Source organism: Osmerus mordax, chromosome 27 (assembly GCF_038355195.1).
Source record: "Osmerus mordax isolate fOsmMor3 chromosome 27, fOsmMor3.pri, whole genome shotgun sequence".
Lineage (NCBI taxonomy): Eukaryota > Metazoa > Chordata > Actinopteri > Osmeriformes > Osmeridae > Osmerus > Osmerus mordax.
In genome coordinates this window covers 8,553,874-8,572,316 of record NC_090076.1, presented here as the reverse complement: position 1 = coordinate 8,572,316, position 18,443 = coordinate 8,553,874, and the positions used below count along the sequence as shown (strand labels likewise).

Below are 18,443 nucleotides of genomic sequence, written 5' to 3'. Positions count from 1 at the left end.
TATGTGAGTGGACTGTGAAACGCTGAGAAAAGCCCATTTGTGATAGGCTCTTTACCACCACTGCTTAAAAAAAAACGCTGCATCAAGTACAAAGCCATTTCGTATCATTTGAAGGCATAATGTGGGTGATTCGACCGAACCAAATGGGAACGCAAATCTCAAAACGTCACGATTGCGTTATCCCTTTACAGTACACTTCATTATGTTATTTTACCTATTTCAAATGTGGTGTTTGTCGTTGTGCCAACACGCCCCTGAACCTCGTTCCCGCTGTGTCTCCAGGGCCGCTGTCTCGCAGCCCGTGTGAGGTGCTGCCCGTGGGCGCGAGCCACCCTGTGCAGGCCGCGGCCAAGAGCTTCACCGCCATGTCGGGCTGTGCCAGCCGCGGCACCACCGGGTTCCCGCAGGAGGTACACATCATCAACCTGAGACGCCAGGGCCCCGAGGCACCGGGGGACCCCCCCACCGAGGTGAGGCAACCAGGCACATCTACTGAGAGAAAAGGATTTCAGTTGTGTTTTTTTTTTTTTTTTTTTTTTTTGGCCGGCTTTCTTTGATAGGACGGTTGGAGAGAGACAGGAAAGCAGAGAGAGAGAGAGAGAGGGGGGGGGGGGGGGGAGAGAGAGGGGCGGGGGAGGATGTGCAGGAAATGGCCTGAGCCAGATTCAGACCCAGGCGTTAGCTGTTATGGTACACGCTCTTTCTCAGTGAGCCACAAGGGCACCCCCCACAAAATCGTTTCGGTTGACTTGTAGCAAACTGGGGGTTGGAACAGGCCCACACTGTATAGTCAACAACAGAACGATGACAGCCCATGTGTTGAGGATCACTCCCTGGAAAGGGGCCTCTTGCGTCTTTCCTAGGGCCCCACAGGCCTCTCAGATACAGCAGATCTGCTGGTCCTATCCCGTACCCTCTTTTGCCCTATTGTAATCAGGAGCCTTGCAAATGGCTACCGTTCCTTCCCCCCCTGTGGCAGACAGGAAGTAGAAGAAAGGCTTGTTGGCCAGAGCAAGGGAGCAGAAGATTGTCAACATCCTCGGGAGATCTGATTGTTGTTGGAGGTTGCGCAGCGTAAAAACAAAAGCGAAGAAAGAAAAAAAAACGTTATCGAATGTGTCTCGGTTCCGTGAACTAATCCTGTCACTCTTTGGGACTAACGTTCAGTATCATGTAAAAAGGCGTCGTACTTACATTTACATGTAGTCATTTAGCAGACGCTCTTATCCAGAGCGACTTACAGTAAGTACAGGGACATTCCCCCCGAGACAAGTAGGGTGAAGTGCCTTGCCCAAGGACACAACGTCATTTTTCACAGCCGGGAATCGAACCGGCAACCTTCTGATTACTAGCCAGTTCCCTAACCACTCAGCCACCTGACTCCCTATGCAGGAGCAACACCTGCATAGGGACCACTTTGTAAGTGATGTACACGCCGCAATGGAATTATTACCCATGCGCTTTTAGAAGACGCTGCTATGACCAGAATAGACTGTCAGGGGTCGTGGTGGTGACACTGAGACAGGCTGGCCTCTGTTAGTTTCGCTTGAATCACGAGCCTCGGTCGTGGATGCGCTGTGTCAGGTTCTCGGCCTCGTCTGTCATGTCAGTGTGAGAGGCAGCGTGTCTTGGCCTGCCCTGGGGAGTGAACTGCTGATGTGGGCCAAGGCCAGCAGCGCACTGGAGGAACTTGGTGTCTTAGTGCTGAGGCAGCGGGTACACAAACACATCTCTCAGGACGGAGACATTATCAAAGTAGTGGGGGGTCATCTGGTCAATGTGTTCTGGGCTCGGTTATTTCCCTTTCTGCTTTGGAAAGGAAGTGAGGAAGTTGTGAGAAGTGGAGTTAAAGCAGTATGGGCAGTGTCCATACTGGACATTAAATGTCCGTGGCTGGAATGGAAATAACACATGACAAACACACAGGATTGAATGCAGACAAGGGGGACTGGACGGGCTTACTTCTGCTTGTGATTGAACTGCATCTTGATTATGTATAATTAGCTTCAAGCCCTCTTACTAACTACATAATGGAAGGCTGTGATCAACGGCCCAGTTTGATGGAATGTTCCTTTAAAATGTGTCAACAAATAACCAATAGGAGCACAGTGTGATGTTAAACAACTGGTTTGAAATAGTTGCCAAAAACACATTCAATTGATTGTCAAGCTGGAAAGAAACAGGCCTCACAATGCCATACCTGTCACTGATCCAGATGCGAAGCGCTTGCTTCTCTGATTGCACTTTCTGTTGGCTTTCATTGTTCGGAAAAGTCCAGCCAAGTGCCGAGACTCGACCTTGTTTGAACACGAGCATCACCAGATATACTTCTGTCAAGGTGCATTAGGAAGTGACTGAGATATTCCAACTAAAGCCAATCGTAGTTTTGTCTACAGCAGCTGTCAGATAAGATTGTTCCGCTCACCACATTCCAAAACCCAGGTATTTGTTAGGCTTTGAAAACTCCTGCACAATAATTACGTCTCGTCGATTCGGGGAGAGATTGTCAAAGTTCAGGACAAAGGCCCGAGAGGACTTTTGACTCGAGCACATCTGGGATATTTCCTGGCTGGAGACAGATACAAAATCATGGCCGCCCGGGGAAATCGGGGCCTTCAACGGTGTGGAGGGGCTATGGAGGTTGATTGTGGCCCAGAAGAACGTGGCTGTCTAAAATCGTGCAATTATTTTCTCCTTAGAGAACTCCCTTGCTTGGTGTCACTGCACAAATTATTACATGCGTCACTGTCAACCAAGTCTCGATGGGAGGTACAGCTTGCAGTTGAAAACACAGTCCTATCCCTAAGGACAGATGTCATTCCTGCTGATATACAACTGTGGGGCACTGCTTTGGTTACACTTAGCTGTAATATATCTTGTGAGTTTTTGTCGGTCAGTTTGACAGTGTTAATGTTTATATGACGATATGCGATTGGCTCCTCTTGCGTGTAAATATGTTGGACAATAAATCAAGACTACTGAATGGTGTTATTGATGTGTTGGGCTGAGCCAAATGTTTCGTGAAAGCAGTTGTCCTTGTCTTTTCAACAAGATTAGGTATATTTGCTTTGGGGGTATTTCCATTTCCTTGCCCGGCCCTGATGATGACTCTTACCCTTTGTCCTGCTAATAAATAACTGCAAGATTACCAGACGAAATAGAACAATCCGGAATGTCCTCCGCCACCATGCGTCTGTGTACCTCCGAGTAATGACCTATTCTAAACCTTATTTACCTGTGTGCTCCAGAGAAAAGCTGGTTTGGAGGACGCATTAATCCCCCTGTGTTCCCGTCCCCCGTTCGGTGGCCTTGGCAAAAAAGAGGTTGCCCATGCTCTGACAGAGATAAGGCTGCCCTGTGGCTGAGAGTGTCTCTTCGGAGATAAGCTTCCTAAGGACATCTGGCAGTCTACCACTCCGACGGCCTTCCTACCTGAGAGAAGGGCACAGATGCACCCATCTGGACCCCAGCTCCCCCCAGCACCCCTCCCCCCCCCCGTTCTATCCTGCCCTGTCCTTCAGTCCCCCCCCCCCGTCCACGGAGGGGGACAACGCAGGAGTTGGGTTTCAGGGGCACCAGGAGGCGTTCAGGAACAACTGGAGGAGGCTCTGCGAGGCGTAAACATTAAACAGTCCACCGGACTCATGAGTGACGGTTGCTCACCAGCGTCCGTCCACGAATGCCTGACTTGAACTGCTCCCCTCTTCATGTGCAAGCTGTCACATTCTAATTCTGGCTTGCTCGGTTTGACTTGATAGACAGAATCTTATTTCTTTAGGCTCCTTTGTGTAGTTTTGGCCAAGAGGCTGGTGAAGTGTCTTTTTTTCTCCCCCCATTGTGGCACGAATACAAGGGCGAGTTAAATCCATCGTCCTGCATTTTCTGGAAAGCATACATATTAATCTCACTCTCTGTAACGAGCCTCTTCCTCTGTTTGGTTTGGAATGTGTGTTTCGTGCTTGTTTCCTAAGTCAGCAGAGAGGTGGCTGGTCAGTGGCTGATTCTGGAAAGTTTTTTTTCGCATTTCTCTATTTTTTAAGTCCTCTTCTCTGCCTTTGCTGATGGTGGGGGAGGAAGTGGTGTCTGGCCCGCGGAACACACTGTATGTTTGGATGTTTAGAAAGCGGCCTGCAGCACAAGAGAGGCCTGTGGCCTGGCTTGCTCTGGCTGAGCTGTGCTCGGACCCAGGCCTCTGGGCTGGGGGCTTGGTGGAGCATGCTGTTTCGGCTCCGGGCCCTCTGCCACAGCCTCTGTTCTACGCCTAGCCTCGGTTAGGGCTGAGACTGCAAACCTGACCCCCACCCGGTGGTCTGCACACCGCTACATGCATTTAGGCAGGGAGTCAGGTGGCTGAGCGGTGAGGGAATCGGGCTAGTAATCCGAAGGTTGCCAGTTCGATTCCCGGTCATGCAAACTGACGTTGTGTCCTTGGGCAAGGCACTTCACCCTGCTTGCCTCGGGGGAATGTCCCTGTATTTACTGTAAGTCGCTCTGGATAAGAGCGTCTGCTAAATGACTAAATGTAAAATGTAAATGTAAATTTATCCAATGTTGAAAATATGTGCTTACTGCGCAGGCTACGGTGGAGGACGGAGGACGGAGAACGAGGAAAGGGACTTTTACGGCGCAGAAAATGTTGACACGACACCCACATTTGCGCACGCACACACACGCACGCATACACAGACAGCAGCTGCACATTCTTACCACATCCGTGTGTGAACCTCAGACACTCTCAGTCCCCTCCACATTTTCACGTAATAAGTGAGAGAAATGAATAGTTTCCTGCCTGCGTCCAATGGACTCATTCTGCATGGGCATGAACCAGAGGGTGTATAGGCTCTTATCCTTTCAATAACAGAGAGAAATGCACAGCTGCACTCGCTAGGCCATCTACACCCTGGCTCCTGTCCAGTCCCCATGGATAAATAGAGTAATTAAATGAAACCCAACACCTTAGTGGTACAGTGTCCAGGTTTGACAGTGATAGGACAGTGAATATTTGTTACTGTGTAAAAACCAATAAGTTATCTTGTTTAGAACAGAACACCAATTATTATATATATATATATTTTTTTTTTTCTTCACCATTTTTTATTTTATTATCCTGGTATTGAACCGTGGCTTTGGGGGAAAAAATGGCCTGTCGTTTCGCATATCTTGCCAACGGAGAGCGACTGATGAAACCACTTGAGACACTGCATGTATCTCCTTTATGACTTCTTGATGAAGAGCAAGCGAGGCCCTCCCGGGCGCACATCCCCTCCTTTTGAGCTTCTCGAGACGAGCTCCACCAGGGAGGGACAGGGCCCCCCGAGGACCCCGAGGCCCCCCGAGGGCCCCCCTGCCCCCTCTTCAGAGGCCGCTTGTGAAGAACTGACACTGCCCGTCTGAGCTGTGTCGACGCGGAGCCACGATATCAGACCGTGCGCCCGTCGTCGACACACACAGGGATGTGTGGAGAGCAACCAACCAGGGTTCAAGCACAGTTCCTCCATCCTCGCCTGGTTCTTCAATCAACACCAGCCTTGACAAAGGACTGACTGTTACCTGGGTTTTACGCCGAATCCGACCTGGGTTTTCAGCACAGAGCGGTCGTGGTTGTCACTGGCACGGACGGACAGAACTGGAACCGCCGTGACCTCACCGGTCGTCATGGCCGCGGTCGGGGTCGCTCTGTGACCCCTCTGTGTAGAGGGTACGCGTCTCAGCTAAAGACCAACCGGGAGACTGGAGCTGCAGAACAGAACAAAGCAGCCATTCTGCCCGGGCAGATCCCTGATAAGGACTGTAAGTACCAGGCTGTATGAGTTAGGGAGGGCTATGCTGCTCTCAGATAAGCACATCATTACTTTGTGGCGCATTTGCGCAAGATTAGATTTGCCACTTGGGATGGTAATATGTTTTCCCCGTAGCGACGAGGTGAACCAGTCTGAGAGGTGGAGAGAGGGAGGGGAGGAGGAAGCCAGTCAACTGTTTTAACAGACTGGCCCTGGTGATCGTATTTCATCCCTTTTTTAATCTGTATGACTTGAGGTAACATACCTGCTTTGCAGTTATTTTTTACTGAAAGGTGTTAGTCTGATTTCTTTTAAGTTCTGTCAAAACAGTGATGTCACCTGTAACGTCAGCCTTATGGTTTTGGTGTTATGTTGAAATATTTCCCCATGTGTTCTTCCTGTCTCGGTGACCCAGGTCAAAGTGTCCTTTTGTCACTCCTCTTAACAAACTACAAAACAAAACCCTTGTTGAAGCAAAGCATCATGGGAGTCGGAGTGGCAGAGCTTCCGTTCCCCCGCGTCACTCCCATCCGTGGCGCAAAAACAAACGTCGTTCTCTGGTAACCGTGGAGACAAACAGGGGCATGAGCTCCTTGCCCCTGTCTGGTTGTGTGATAGGGCCTAAAATAAACAAAAGAGCCCGCTAATCTCTCACACGGACCGTCTTTGTCTAATCAATTTACCGAAGGCAAACATCTAAAGACGGCTCTTGGCCATGAATCAGCTTGGGCCGTGGCAGAAGATTGTTTTATCAGGTGGAATTCTTAGATAGCTCTTCTTGTATGAGTGAGTGACTGTACAACTGACCAGACACACACAGCTGCTGAGAGCTCAGCCTCTAGGCGACGGCTCGAGTGGGACACACACACACACACACAGAGTTACAGTGTGAGACTTGCGCACACATCCGCACACACACCCACTTGAACAAAAGGCTGCTTCAGCCAGCTCAAGTCCTATTCACATCCACACACTGTACAGAATGTGCTGACTCGCGCCATGTCGAAGGTGATTCATTTATCACATTAGACGCTCTGTCAGCATGCGATGCCATATAAGGCCAAACATTCACGCTTCTCATGTCGGACAACCTCAAACGAATGCATATTGTGGTAGAACTGTTATATTGTGAGGACCCTGTCCACTTAACCCTATCAGCCTGAGATCTGGGTCTGCTTGGCTGCAGTCTGTCCTCCCCTTCCAGGTTGTTTACATTTACATTTACATTTAGTCATTTAGCAGACGCTCTTATCCAGAGCGCTCTTATCCACCTGACCTGATGTTTACCTCCATGTCCCCTACCAAACATCTTTATCAGGCCCAGATTGATATCTACCCATGAGGCCCTATCTGTCCTTCAAGTCCTTCATCTGCCTGGTTCTTTCTGTCTGGTCCGGGGCAGGAGGCAGACTGATTACCATCAGAGAGGTGTGGAGTGGCTCCAGGTAGCGACCTCATCACTCTCAGATCAGCGAGCGGGAATGATAAAAGCAGTCAACAGGTTTTCTTCTGCCTGGGCCGGGTCTTCTCTGTCCTCGGCCTCCAGTCCTCCTCTCCTCCAGCCCCCTGCTCCCCTGCCTCCCCCATCTCCTCCACCATCTCCCCATGCAGCCCTCCTCTCCTCCTGCCCCCCTGCTCCCCTGCCTCCCCCATCTCCTCCACCATCTCCCCATGCCGCCCTCCTCTCCTCCAGCCCCCTGCTCCCCTGCCTCCCCCATCTCCTCCACCATCTCCCCATGCAGCCCTCCTCTCCTCCAGCCCCCCTGCTCCCCTGCCTCCCCCATCTCCTCCACCATCTCCCCATGCAGCCCTCCTCTCCTCCAGCCCCCTGCTCCCCTGCCTCCCCCATCTCCTCCACCATCTCCCCATGCAGCCCTCCTCTCCTCCAGCCCCCCTGCTCCCCTGCCTCCCCCATCTCCTCCACCATCTCCCCATGCAGCCCTCCTCTCCTCCAGCCCCCTGCTCCCCTGCCTCCCCCATCTCCTCCACCATCTCCCCTTGCAGCCCTCCTCTCCTCCAGCCCCCCTGCTCCCCTGCCTCCCCCATCTCCTCCACCATCTCCCCATGCCGCCCTCCTCTCCTCCAGCCCCCTGCTCCCCTGCCTCCCCCATCTCCTCCACCATCTCCCCTTGCAGCCCTCCTCTCCTCCAGCCCCCTGCTCCCCTGCCTCCCCCATCTCCTCCACCATCTCCCCATGCAGCCCTCCTCTCCTCCTGCCCCCCTGCTCCCCTGCCTCCCCCATCTCCTCCACCATCTCCCCATGCCGCCCTCCTCTCCTCCAGCCCCCTGCTCCCCTGCCTCCCCCATCTCCTCCACCATCTCCCCATGCAGCCCTCCTCTCCTCCAGTGCAGTGATCCAGAAACAACCAAGATCTCTAACACACGCACGCACATGGGCACACACGCCCATGTACACTTGTACACAAACCCAGCCCATGCACCGCTGCCACAAAACCCTCTTACACGCACACATACACCAAACACTCGTACACACACACCAACCCATCCCCCCCCCACTCACACACACACACACACATATCTTGATGAAGGTAGATCATGGTGTTCAGAGACATGGGATCAGTCATGGGCAGGGCGGTCTGTCTTATATCTCTGCTGCCTGTCCTAGATGAGTGATTGTGTTGGAGAGCTAGGCATGCCCGGACATGTTTATCCAAGCATAGAACAAGGGTAGAACCAGGGACATCTTCCAACGGTTTACCGAACATATACAGTGTTCGACGCCAGCTCAGTAACAGTAAGGCACGAAAATAAAAAAGCTAGTTTCCATTGTTTTGCAGCTGCTGCCAATCTATTTCACTTACGTGCCCTGAATTGTGTTCCTTCCAGCTTTACTTGATTGCCGTTATTATTTGCTGGGAGGGAATGTGTTTTCATAGATTAGTCTTACTCTGTGGCTAATTGAAGGATGTTTGGGGTTTTCTCCGAGTCACTGAGGACTGTCAGGCGCATAATTAGCTCAGTCAATAAAGGAAACGCCCTTTTCCTGTAGGGCTACTGAAGGCTGTGGAGCTTGGGATGACTGGCGAGTGAGAAATCTGACAGCTGTGTTATATACTGCTGGGTACCATTCTTTACCAGGGGCTGTGCAGTTATGGGAGGATCACTTTACACTGCTGATGTATTTATGAATCTTGAGTCTTGAGATATAATTTACTCAGCCTCGAAAGGTCATGTAATTGAATTCAGATGCTCAACACAGACCCAAATTATTTGAATCACTTTTGAAAAATGACAGCGTGTCAACGCGAAATGTCGGCCCGTGGACACATCTATCCCTGCTTGACCAGATAGGCTGGTCAAATAACGCCTTTTAGTTGTTCTTAAAGGTCTTAAAATCGGGAAAAACACCAATATTGGGAATCGCAAAAAATATGAATTGTGAAATTCTTTTATTGGACGGGGCTGCTCCTTGTTTACGTCTGTTGTGGCCAATCACGGCCCGCCTTCGTCCTGGCCTCAGTGGGGCTGGCAGCAGCTGCCGTCCCCATGCTCCGGTTTGGATTTCCCCGTAACGTGATAGTTCCAGACAAGCCCTCTGCACCTCTCTCTCCCGGGGGCCACTGGCAAATGTGGCCCGCGCCTGTAACGTTAACTGGAGCCCCCAAATCCCTGTTCCGACCTCCCGATCATCAATCAGACTGGGGGGCTCCAGTGCCCCTGCAGACCCTCTCCGCGGGGGCCCCCTGAAACCGGCTGCCCCTGGGGCATCCCCGAGCTACCTGATCCCTGCCAACAGACCTGGTCCCTGAGGCCTCCGGCCCTGGCCCCTCCATGCCCAGGGCAACTGTGACGTGGTCCTAATCATGTTACCGGGGATTGGGGGGAGGGGGCTGGCGTGACCGGGGAGGCTGGCTGCCATGGCGATGCCCCAGACCTCATGCTGGAGTCTGTGGTCTGAGGGGGGGGGGGGGGGGGGGCAGGGACGCTCTCCAGCTGCTGTTGGGCATGTGTGTGTTACACTGGGGAAACGGACAGAGAGATGGAGAGAGTCTAGTCTTCTGCTGGAGCTAATGGGATTATTGTTACGTGTGAATTCCCGTTCCAATTTCATATGGAAATGGACTGAACTGTTATCTAGATTCCTTACTGACCTCTCCTCGGGCTAGTGAAATGTGATATTGGGCTGTTTTACTTAAAAGAAAATATTAGTAACTAGACTGCTAAGTGCTTGAATTTGTCTGCTAAGTTGATCTTAACTTTTTTTGTTTTTGTTGCAACACTTTTTATGACTTTGCGATTCAGATGACTCATGTGTTTTCGGGAATTGTTTCTGTCGGGTGCAAAAATTCCGTAAATTTAACAACTCTCCCTCCCTCTCTTTCTCTCTCTCTCTTTCCCTCTCTTTCCCTCTCTTTCTCTCTCTCTCTTTCCCTCTCTTTCCCTCTCTTTCTCTCTCTCTCTTTCCCTCTCTTTCCCTCTCTTTCTCTCTCTCTCTTTCCCTCCCTCCCTCCCTCCCTCCCTCCCTCCCTCCCTCCCTCCCTCCCTCCCTCCCTCCCTCCCTCCCTCCCTCCCTCCCTCCCTCCCTCCCTCCCTCCCTCTCTCTCGTTCACTCACTAACTTTCTCTCTCGCCCTTAGCTCAGCCAAGTGAATATTACCAGGTATGATTGTGTTTTTGTTGCCGGGACTCTCAGGAGAGGGATGCAAAGTCTTTTTCCATTGTCTGGACAGTGGAGGGAGGCTTAAGTAGATTAGAACCCCATCCAACATTTTCCATAAGGACAAACCTGAAGGAAAGGGTTCAAAATGATAAGAGACTAAAGTGACTCTGAGTTTCAGAGTGTCAGCCAGCTCCCTAACCCAGATAAAAGTTCGGTCATTTCTTCCAGCCGTGTCTCTATGAGGGCTTTTCTATTATGATTATTGCAGCACTTTTATGGATAAACATTCGTTCTCATTTGCGTTCCTTCCTTTCTCCAGGCCGCAGATCTAAAGGAGGCTGATCGGGGGAGTGCTGCCTTCTATCAGCCTGCGTCAGTCTCCCTTTCCCCTCCGCCTCACAGCGTGTCGAAGAGAGATCGCTTTTTGAATGCCAAGTCGGTGTCACTCGCCTTGGATAAACATGTCACTCTCCCCTGGATAGCACACGTCTGTGTGGGGGCAGAGAGCTGTCCCAGAGACGGACTGGAAGAGAGATGGTGTGTGAGGAGAGTGAGCCTGACAGGGTGAGGCAGGGAGTGGGAGAGAGGATGCTGTTCATATCTCGTCCCTGTGACAGCTACCGAACCCCTCAGGAAAGAGAAAAGGGTTTCTTTTTCCACTCTCAGTGTTTCTCGTTGCAGTATTTGGCGTTGAACGAACGGGTTGAGTTCTGTCGTGTCCCTGTGGTGGAGCACTCGCTTGGATATTGTTGATTTGTACAGATCGTTAACCTGCAAAAACGTAACGTTCAAAAAACGTGCGTGTCTGTTAACAGTTTCACACTATAGAGTGTTTCAGAAGTAAGACCTTAAGATAAGGATCTGAAACCTCAAATATACCCAGGCCATAAACAAACACGTTTTGTATCCTTGCTCTGAACTTTTCTTGGCTCTATGCAGTTGAATTATCATCGTCATGGAATTCAGAGATACAACTCAACTTGCCATCCATGAGATGTTTGAGTAAACTTAATAGTAAGAGCTACGTTCTATCCTGACTCTTTTTGAAGCTGCCATGACTAATTGAGTTAAATAAAGTAGCTAATATGACACCGACATAAACCTTGTGGTCTGAGTTAGTAATTTACAAGCATTTACTCCCCACACACACACAGGACGAGCCTAATATGATTAGCGAGGGAATAGGATTAGGGCGAGGATGAAATACGACGCAGAGATACGGAACGTCTTTTTTTTCGACCACTGGTTTCGTGGTACTATCAGTCTCCATCAATTGTTTTTATTTCACCTGAAAATGTAATTATGTGAGAATGTAGCCTGACCTGTATTTAGCCCCAGGTTATGGAACCCTGTTATCTGACAGAGGCTGACAGTCGGATAGCGAAGCACCTAATGTCTGAACTGTGATGAAGTTACGCCTATTTGTAAAGTTGGTTGGGGATGTGGGGGGCTAACTCCAGATACTTCTTCAGCAGGGGTTCGGGTTAAGTGCAATTCCAGGCCCTAAATCAGCCAGCAAGATGTGGTCCACAGGGCCAGAGCCAGTACTGGAGCCTGATGTACAACAACAGAGCTCCCAAAAGGGGGTGGGTGGAGGTCACTCCCCCCCCCCTCTGTCACTAACAGACGGCTAAAATCACTTTTAATGACAGTGTGAGCACACAAGACGTGACTGCACGCTGTGGGGAGACTAACAGAGACTCTCTCGTTACTTGTCTCTGCGCTAACAAAGACCCCAGTGTGTGAAAGTTCAGATACCGCTGAGACCACACTGCCTTCCAGGGAGAGGAAAAACACAGCCTGTCGTCCTTGCGAGATTATCGCCAAAGTGAGCGCGTAAACAACCGAGACTCTGATAAGGAACGACGGTCTCCGACTTTATAGCTCTGTAATTACGCAAGAACAGTCGAGAGTGTTTTCCCGCCGTGGTTTGATAACATTGAAAGGCCCGCGTAGCGGCTACGACGTTAGCGCAAGGAAGCTAACTGGAACATGAGTGTTTTTATCCTCTTGTAGCTGACCCTGTGTTGACTTGTTAATGTGTTTGGTGGGGCCCCCCTTGAGCTCTGTTAACCCGGCCCCTCGGCTCCGCTCTCCTCCAACCCCGTCTGTTGTCCTTGCACCGGCCCGGCCCGTGCGCCGGGTGGTGCAGACCGCTGCGACGCCCTGCTGAACGTTCTTCTTCTGCTCTCTCTCTTCCGCAGGTGGAGCTGCATCTGAAGCCCATCCAGTCTCTGCTGGTCCACCAGAAGCCCCTCGCCTTCGTGCTGAACTCCCCTCAGCCCGTCGTCTGGGACGTCAAGACGGAGAAACTCGCCCTGGGCGTCAAACACACCTTCCATGTGAGTGCGAGGCCCCCCGATCCCTGTTTGTTTGTTTGTTTGTTCCAGAGCAGCTTTATTAGAGCTCAGGCGACTGTCTTTTTTCAGTGATGTATAAAAAAAAAAAAAAGCTATCGTCTTGTGAAGGAAATCCATCCGTGTCCCCAAACAGGCTTTCCTCCTCCTCCTCCTTCGCCAGACGAAGGCTGGTCTGCCCTGCCGTGTTCCACAACAACCACACACACTCCCACGTGCCATTGTGGCGAGACGTTTATTTCCATGGCAGTAGTTAGGGGTGCAGCGGTGGTGGTTTGACTTGGCTGCTGCTGCTTCCTCGCACACACAGATCCCGCTCTCTCTACAGTCGAGCTCTCATGGACGGCGACAAACAAAACGCTGATGATGGGGGAAAGCACCAGCTTGTAGACACCGGAGAGGTCGAGCCCGCAGGTCGTTAAGGGAGAGGTTTGGAGGCGTGCCAAAAAAACGAGGGGGGGGATGTGTAACGGTCTGTTTTCGTAGATGTGTTTGTGTATCGGAGCGGCTCTGCCAAGCTGGTGTCGCGTAGAGCGCTGCGAGGCGGAACTCCTCCTCCTACGCCTCATCCTCCAGTTTGGGATGAGGCATATTTATACAAGAAGATAAAGTGGGCAGTGAGATCAGCTATGTTGGCACTGGACTCCCTAACGACGTTATTGTTATTCAGAGCGTCGGTTAAACAGTACTACGGGGTTACTTCCCTCACAGCCTCCATCCTTCTCCCGAATGATCATGTCGATGACTGGGCGGAGCTACAAATCATCCTGGATGTATCCCGTCCCCCGCATCTCAAACAGCCAACCAGAGGGACAGAGGAAGAGGAAGGACACCGGTTGGGTGGGGTGAGAGTGGTGGAGGAGGCCACCCCCCCTCCCCCCCGGACAACCCAGCCATATTTAGTAAAGATACCAGGGTTTGACTTGGAGACTTAATGAGAAAATGAAAATGGGCTAGCCCCAGTTCCCCAGGCCTGGGACGCTGTATCACATGAGAAAATTGCGGGCATCGCAGACCTAGAGGCAACCATGGCTTAACTGAAACATGCTACTGTGTAAGCCAGGATTCTTATTTGTATTTATTTTCGACCTTGCCATCCGGGCTTTGGTAAAGCTATGCTGCTGAGGCTTCCTTCCAGTAATCATTTTCAAATGTGCGTTAACGCCACGGCATTCTGCAAAGAACGTAGCCAAGGATGCTTCTATCATTTCCATATGTGGCGATGTGTTTTTTCGCTTATCCCCCACATGCAAAACATCCTGCCATGAAAGTTTCAGGCTATAAGATGCCGAATGCAGATGAACATTCATGCAACACACATTTCCCACGACTCTTATCGAGGCACCATTATCTCGAGAGTTCACAAAGGTCTGCAAAAAAATCCACACTCTCAACCATTTGACTCAGTGGCTTAGCTGAAACCGGATCTTTCTCGACAAGAAGACCTACTGTATCTCTATCAGCACCTTTGTATTGAGAGGGATTACTGTGGCCATGCATTTGTCCTTCCCAGTGCATGAGCTGTGAGGACCAATTTCAACCATGTCTGGAGCCTCAACCTCAGTCTACCTCTGTGTCAACTACTTAGGTTTCACATGGCCCTGTGGATACCCATCTCGATAGAAGCCGCATACCGAACGGCGCTTTAAATGTGGTTATTTCCTCTGCTAAGCGGAAATGTTATGATGTCAAATGGGGAAAAAAAAAGGATCAATTTCCTTTAGACAAATGTGCATCTAGACTGCTTATGTTTTTAGAGCTGTAATTCGGTGGAGCGATTACTTAGGGTGTCTCTAAGGATCCATTAGCAGGTCAACGCCGTTGTAAATGCCTCCCCTTGTCACTGGTGGCAGACACAACCCAGCTGACAACAGCTCTGAGGCCGACAGTACGACACAAACTGAGCTGTGATGTTGTTGGACATGTGAGACGACATTCTGGTTTCCCAGAGTAAATCTGAAGGCCTAGATGTCCCTCGCAGACAGGCTGACTATTTAGGGGGGCGGGGGGGTCTGTGCCGAGTCCTGCCCATCTGCACTCATGGTTTGGTTTGTAAGTCTTAACGCCTCAGATCCAGTCCAACCAGCCTGGACTCTCTCGCTCTCTGGATCTCAGTTGGAGAAGCTGTTTCCTGGGGCAAATTGGGCCCTGAATCAGTGCTGCCAGGCCTTGTTTCCTGGTCCCGGTTCTCCCGGGTCTGCAGACACAGATGTACTGTCTGGAAGTGCTTCAGAGCTGGGGAACACTATTGCTGTTGGCCCCGCTAGACTCTTCTTACGTTGAAAATCCGGGAATCCATATATTTTGTTGTAAAACATGCACTTGCTCCAGTCCCTGTCAATCACTGCTGGCAATGAAAAACATTAGTCTAACATGAAATGAAAGATGGACACAAATATCTTGTCAAATCTCGCTACGGGGACAATCACTATTCAGGAGGGGATTATGTCCCAGGAGAATCCGATTTGGACTTTTATGGAGAACATGTTTTGTTGGGTTCTCGTGCCAGCCTTGAATAGCTTGATCTAGAAAGTCTTGGAAAAGTCTTTTGATGGTGTAACATCGTTAAGTTTAGCTCTCTGAATTTGTTGCTTTTTCGGTTTGCCAAGTCATGCTTTTTCTCTCTATTCTTTGTTTTATTGCTTTGGATTTGGATTGAGTTTCTGTTACCCTCCTTCCACCTCTCCTTCCCTCTCTCTTTCTCTCTCTTTCTCTCTCTCTCTCTCTCTCTCTCTCTCTGTCTCTCTCTCTCCCTCTCCCTCTCTCCCTCCATCTCTGATTGTTAATTGAAACCATGGCCAGCCCAGTATTGGATTTTGGATGGCGACGAAGGTGGAGGATGGCGCTGAGACAGATGGTGTTGTTTTCCACACATCGCGCCCCTGCCAGCTCGCAGGAACACGTGTCCTCTGCCAGACTTAGCTCAAAGAGAGATGGCGGATCAAATCCCCCCTCAAAAATCACTCCTCATATTGATATCTCCAGAAAATCTCTCTACACCCTCTCTGACACCTCAGTGTGTCAAATACCTTGTCATTACCAAACATAGCAGTCTTCTTTTTTCCAAGCTTTGGTTGCTTAGTGAGCTTGGGTGTTTAGAATGGAGTTTTGCAGCCAATCAGAAGTGATATAAATCCTTTGGTACGACATCTTGGCCTGAGCTGCACATGTGGCAGTGTTGTGGAGACACTCATAGGCAGAAATGCCACAAAACCACAATGAAATATGCCTTTAAAAAGACATAGACTGTGCAGAGTACTGGGCAGCAAATGTTATTGTTTTCTCTCTCTCACTTTCTCTCTCTCACTTTCTCTCTCTCACTTTCTCTCTCTCTTTCTTTCTCTCTCCCCTATCTCTCTCTCTCTCTTGAGGGTTGAGGGTTTATCTTGCAGTAAGGATATTGCTATATTGAGCGAATACGTCGAATTGTTTGGAAAGGTGCGATCCTATTTCTTTCTTTACGTTCGGCTCAAAGTTTCTACCAGTTTTTATTGCCAAACTGGTCTTGTTTTTTTTTTTTTTTTTGCCAAACAGGTTCATGCCTCTCCTCATTTACGTTGATTACCCTTAAACACCATCTCCATGACTGTGGCCTGGCGAGTGTAATCCTAATTAGAGCAATTTTATGTTCATTATAGTGCTTACTTTGCTTGGCGATTTTCCTTCTGCTTACGCCTCTGCGGCCTCGTGCCCAGATTGAGGCCTGGTCCGCTGGCGTTAGCTAAACTCGGGGCATTAGCTCATTTGGTGAAACAAGTCCAGGGCTAATCTCTGTCTGCAGTGTCGGGTTACCAGAAAGCAGATAAACATTAATTTATATGTTTAAGGTTAAGACCCTCTGTACCTTAACCTCCGAGGACCCTCTTGTGGCCTTAAGAGGGTTTAAAATGGGTTTAGATAGAAATAACAACGCAAGGATAATCATGACAGTGACAATCCCTTAAAGGGTTTTTCGAACGGTTATGTTTCCCAGACTGCTTCACATTAATTACTTTAGACATCACTTAATCATTGTCTGAGAACCATTTTGTGTCTTTTCTCTCTGTTTAGCAAGAGCTACAGGGATGAGTCTTGCCTAGAGAAAGAGGTAGTGTAGGCATGGAGAGCCTTCGAGTCGGTTCCTTGCTTTCAAATTCCTGTTTAAAATTCCTGAGGTTTCCAACGCTCTGGAAAGCCTGGAGCTCATTTGGGTTCTCAAGGCTTTCCCCCTCTAATTCTTTGAGACTAATTACAGTCGTATTGCCGCAATTAAATTGATAAACTCTGCAGAGGTTGGCAACGTTTCGAGAAGGATCTCCAGCCTTCCTCTCCTGCTCGGGGGACCGCAGCTCAGTCGCGTATGCCGTGCACGGCCAAGCGCATAACAACATCTTTCCTCTGACCTTGACGTCTCTTCCTCACCGTAGTAAATACAACAGCTAAAAATAAAAATGTGCGGCGACCTGAATTCTTCGATAGTGTCCGTCTCCCGCCGGCTGTGTTTACGACGGCGGGTGACAACGCCAGGAACTATAAGAAGAGCGGCCAGCGGTCAGGCAGATGTTACGCACTGCGCAGACGGGATTAATCCGTTTCGTATCAAACTGCCAATCCCCCCCAACGGGAGAGATATGACTCCCTTTCGTCACGCAAACACACCTACAGTTTGGAGACGACCTTCGTCTGAATCCACATGCACCACAGTGAGATGGTCCAGAGACTCCCACAGCTAAGTGTTATGATTTAATGTTTTAATTGGGCCTGCCAGCACATCACAGCTGGCCCTCCAGTGCATACAGATAGGATACCTGGGGAATAAGAAAAACAAGCATGGAAATATAATGAGGTAGGCTGTCTAGACTGGTGCTGGGACTCACTGAATCGTACGCTACGTTTTTCTGCACATGCGAATGTTTATCTCTCTGAAATGAAGCATATGGTTCCAGCTCCAGTAGGAGCCAAAAAGGGTGGTCTCCTCTTCCTGCACCCAGCCACGCCGACTCAGCCTGCCAAAAAGCAAATCAGCACTTCATATACATATATTTTATTTTATTTCTTCTTCTTTTTTTTTTCCTGACACTGTGTGTTTCACAGCTGGGTTTGTGCTCTGGTACTGTAAGTCACATCTGGTTACCGATCCAAACCTCTCGTGCGTCTTAAAAATTCTTCATGATCTTTTAATTAAAAAACTGTTGATACATTCGATCAGAGATCTTACTTATCATCTACACATACTCATCGACTCCCATCATTTCAACAGTGCAACCCATGCAGATCCTGCAGACCATGCAAACCAAAACATACATTTAATTATTTGGGGGCCTCGTAATGGTGGTTACATAGTAAAGTTCTTGTCTTACTGTATGACTGGACAGAATGTCCTGTGACATAGGACCAGCTGATCAAATTGCTGTAGACTGGAAAAACTCACAACTGACTGAATTATCAGTGGGCTATTTTGCCCTTGTAGTGTGTTTGTGTGTGTGTGAGTGTGTGTGTTTGTGTGTGTGTGTGTGTGTGCGTGTGTGTGTGTTTGTGCGCGTCTGTTTTATTGTAAGACACCCCCCCCCCAGTCTCCTCCATCTGCAGCCATTTTGAGAAAGCCCTGCACACTTGTGATGACGCACAATAACACATTATATAAACAGTAGAAACCAGACACCTCATTGTGTAAGAAGACCATGTGTGAAAATACGGAGACCACGTT

The 18,443-nt window shown here is 49.7% G+C and overlaps 1 protein-coding gene across 1 annotated transcript in view; it reads left to right on the top strand.

Moving 5' to 3' along the window:
* The window catches only part of tgfbr3 (transforming growth factor, beta receptor III), a 59,402-nt gene that overhangs the window by 17,330 nt on the left and 23,629 nt on the right, over positions 1-18,443 (top strand). Inside the window, exons 3-4 of the mRNA XM_067230571.1 lie at positions 283-470; positions 12,605-12,742. Coding sequence (XP_067086672.1) covers positions 283-470; positions 12,605-12,742 — 326 coding nt within the window. The remainder of the gene's footprint in view (positions 1-282; positions 471-12,604; positions 12,743-18,443) is intronic.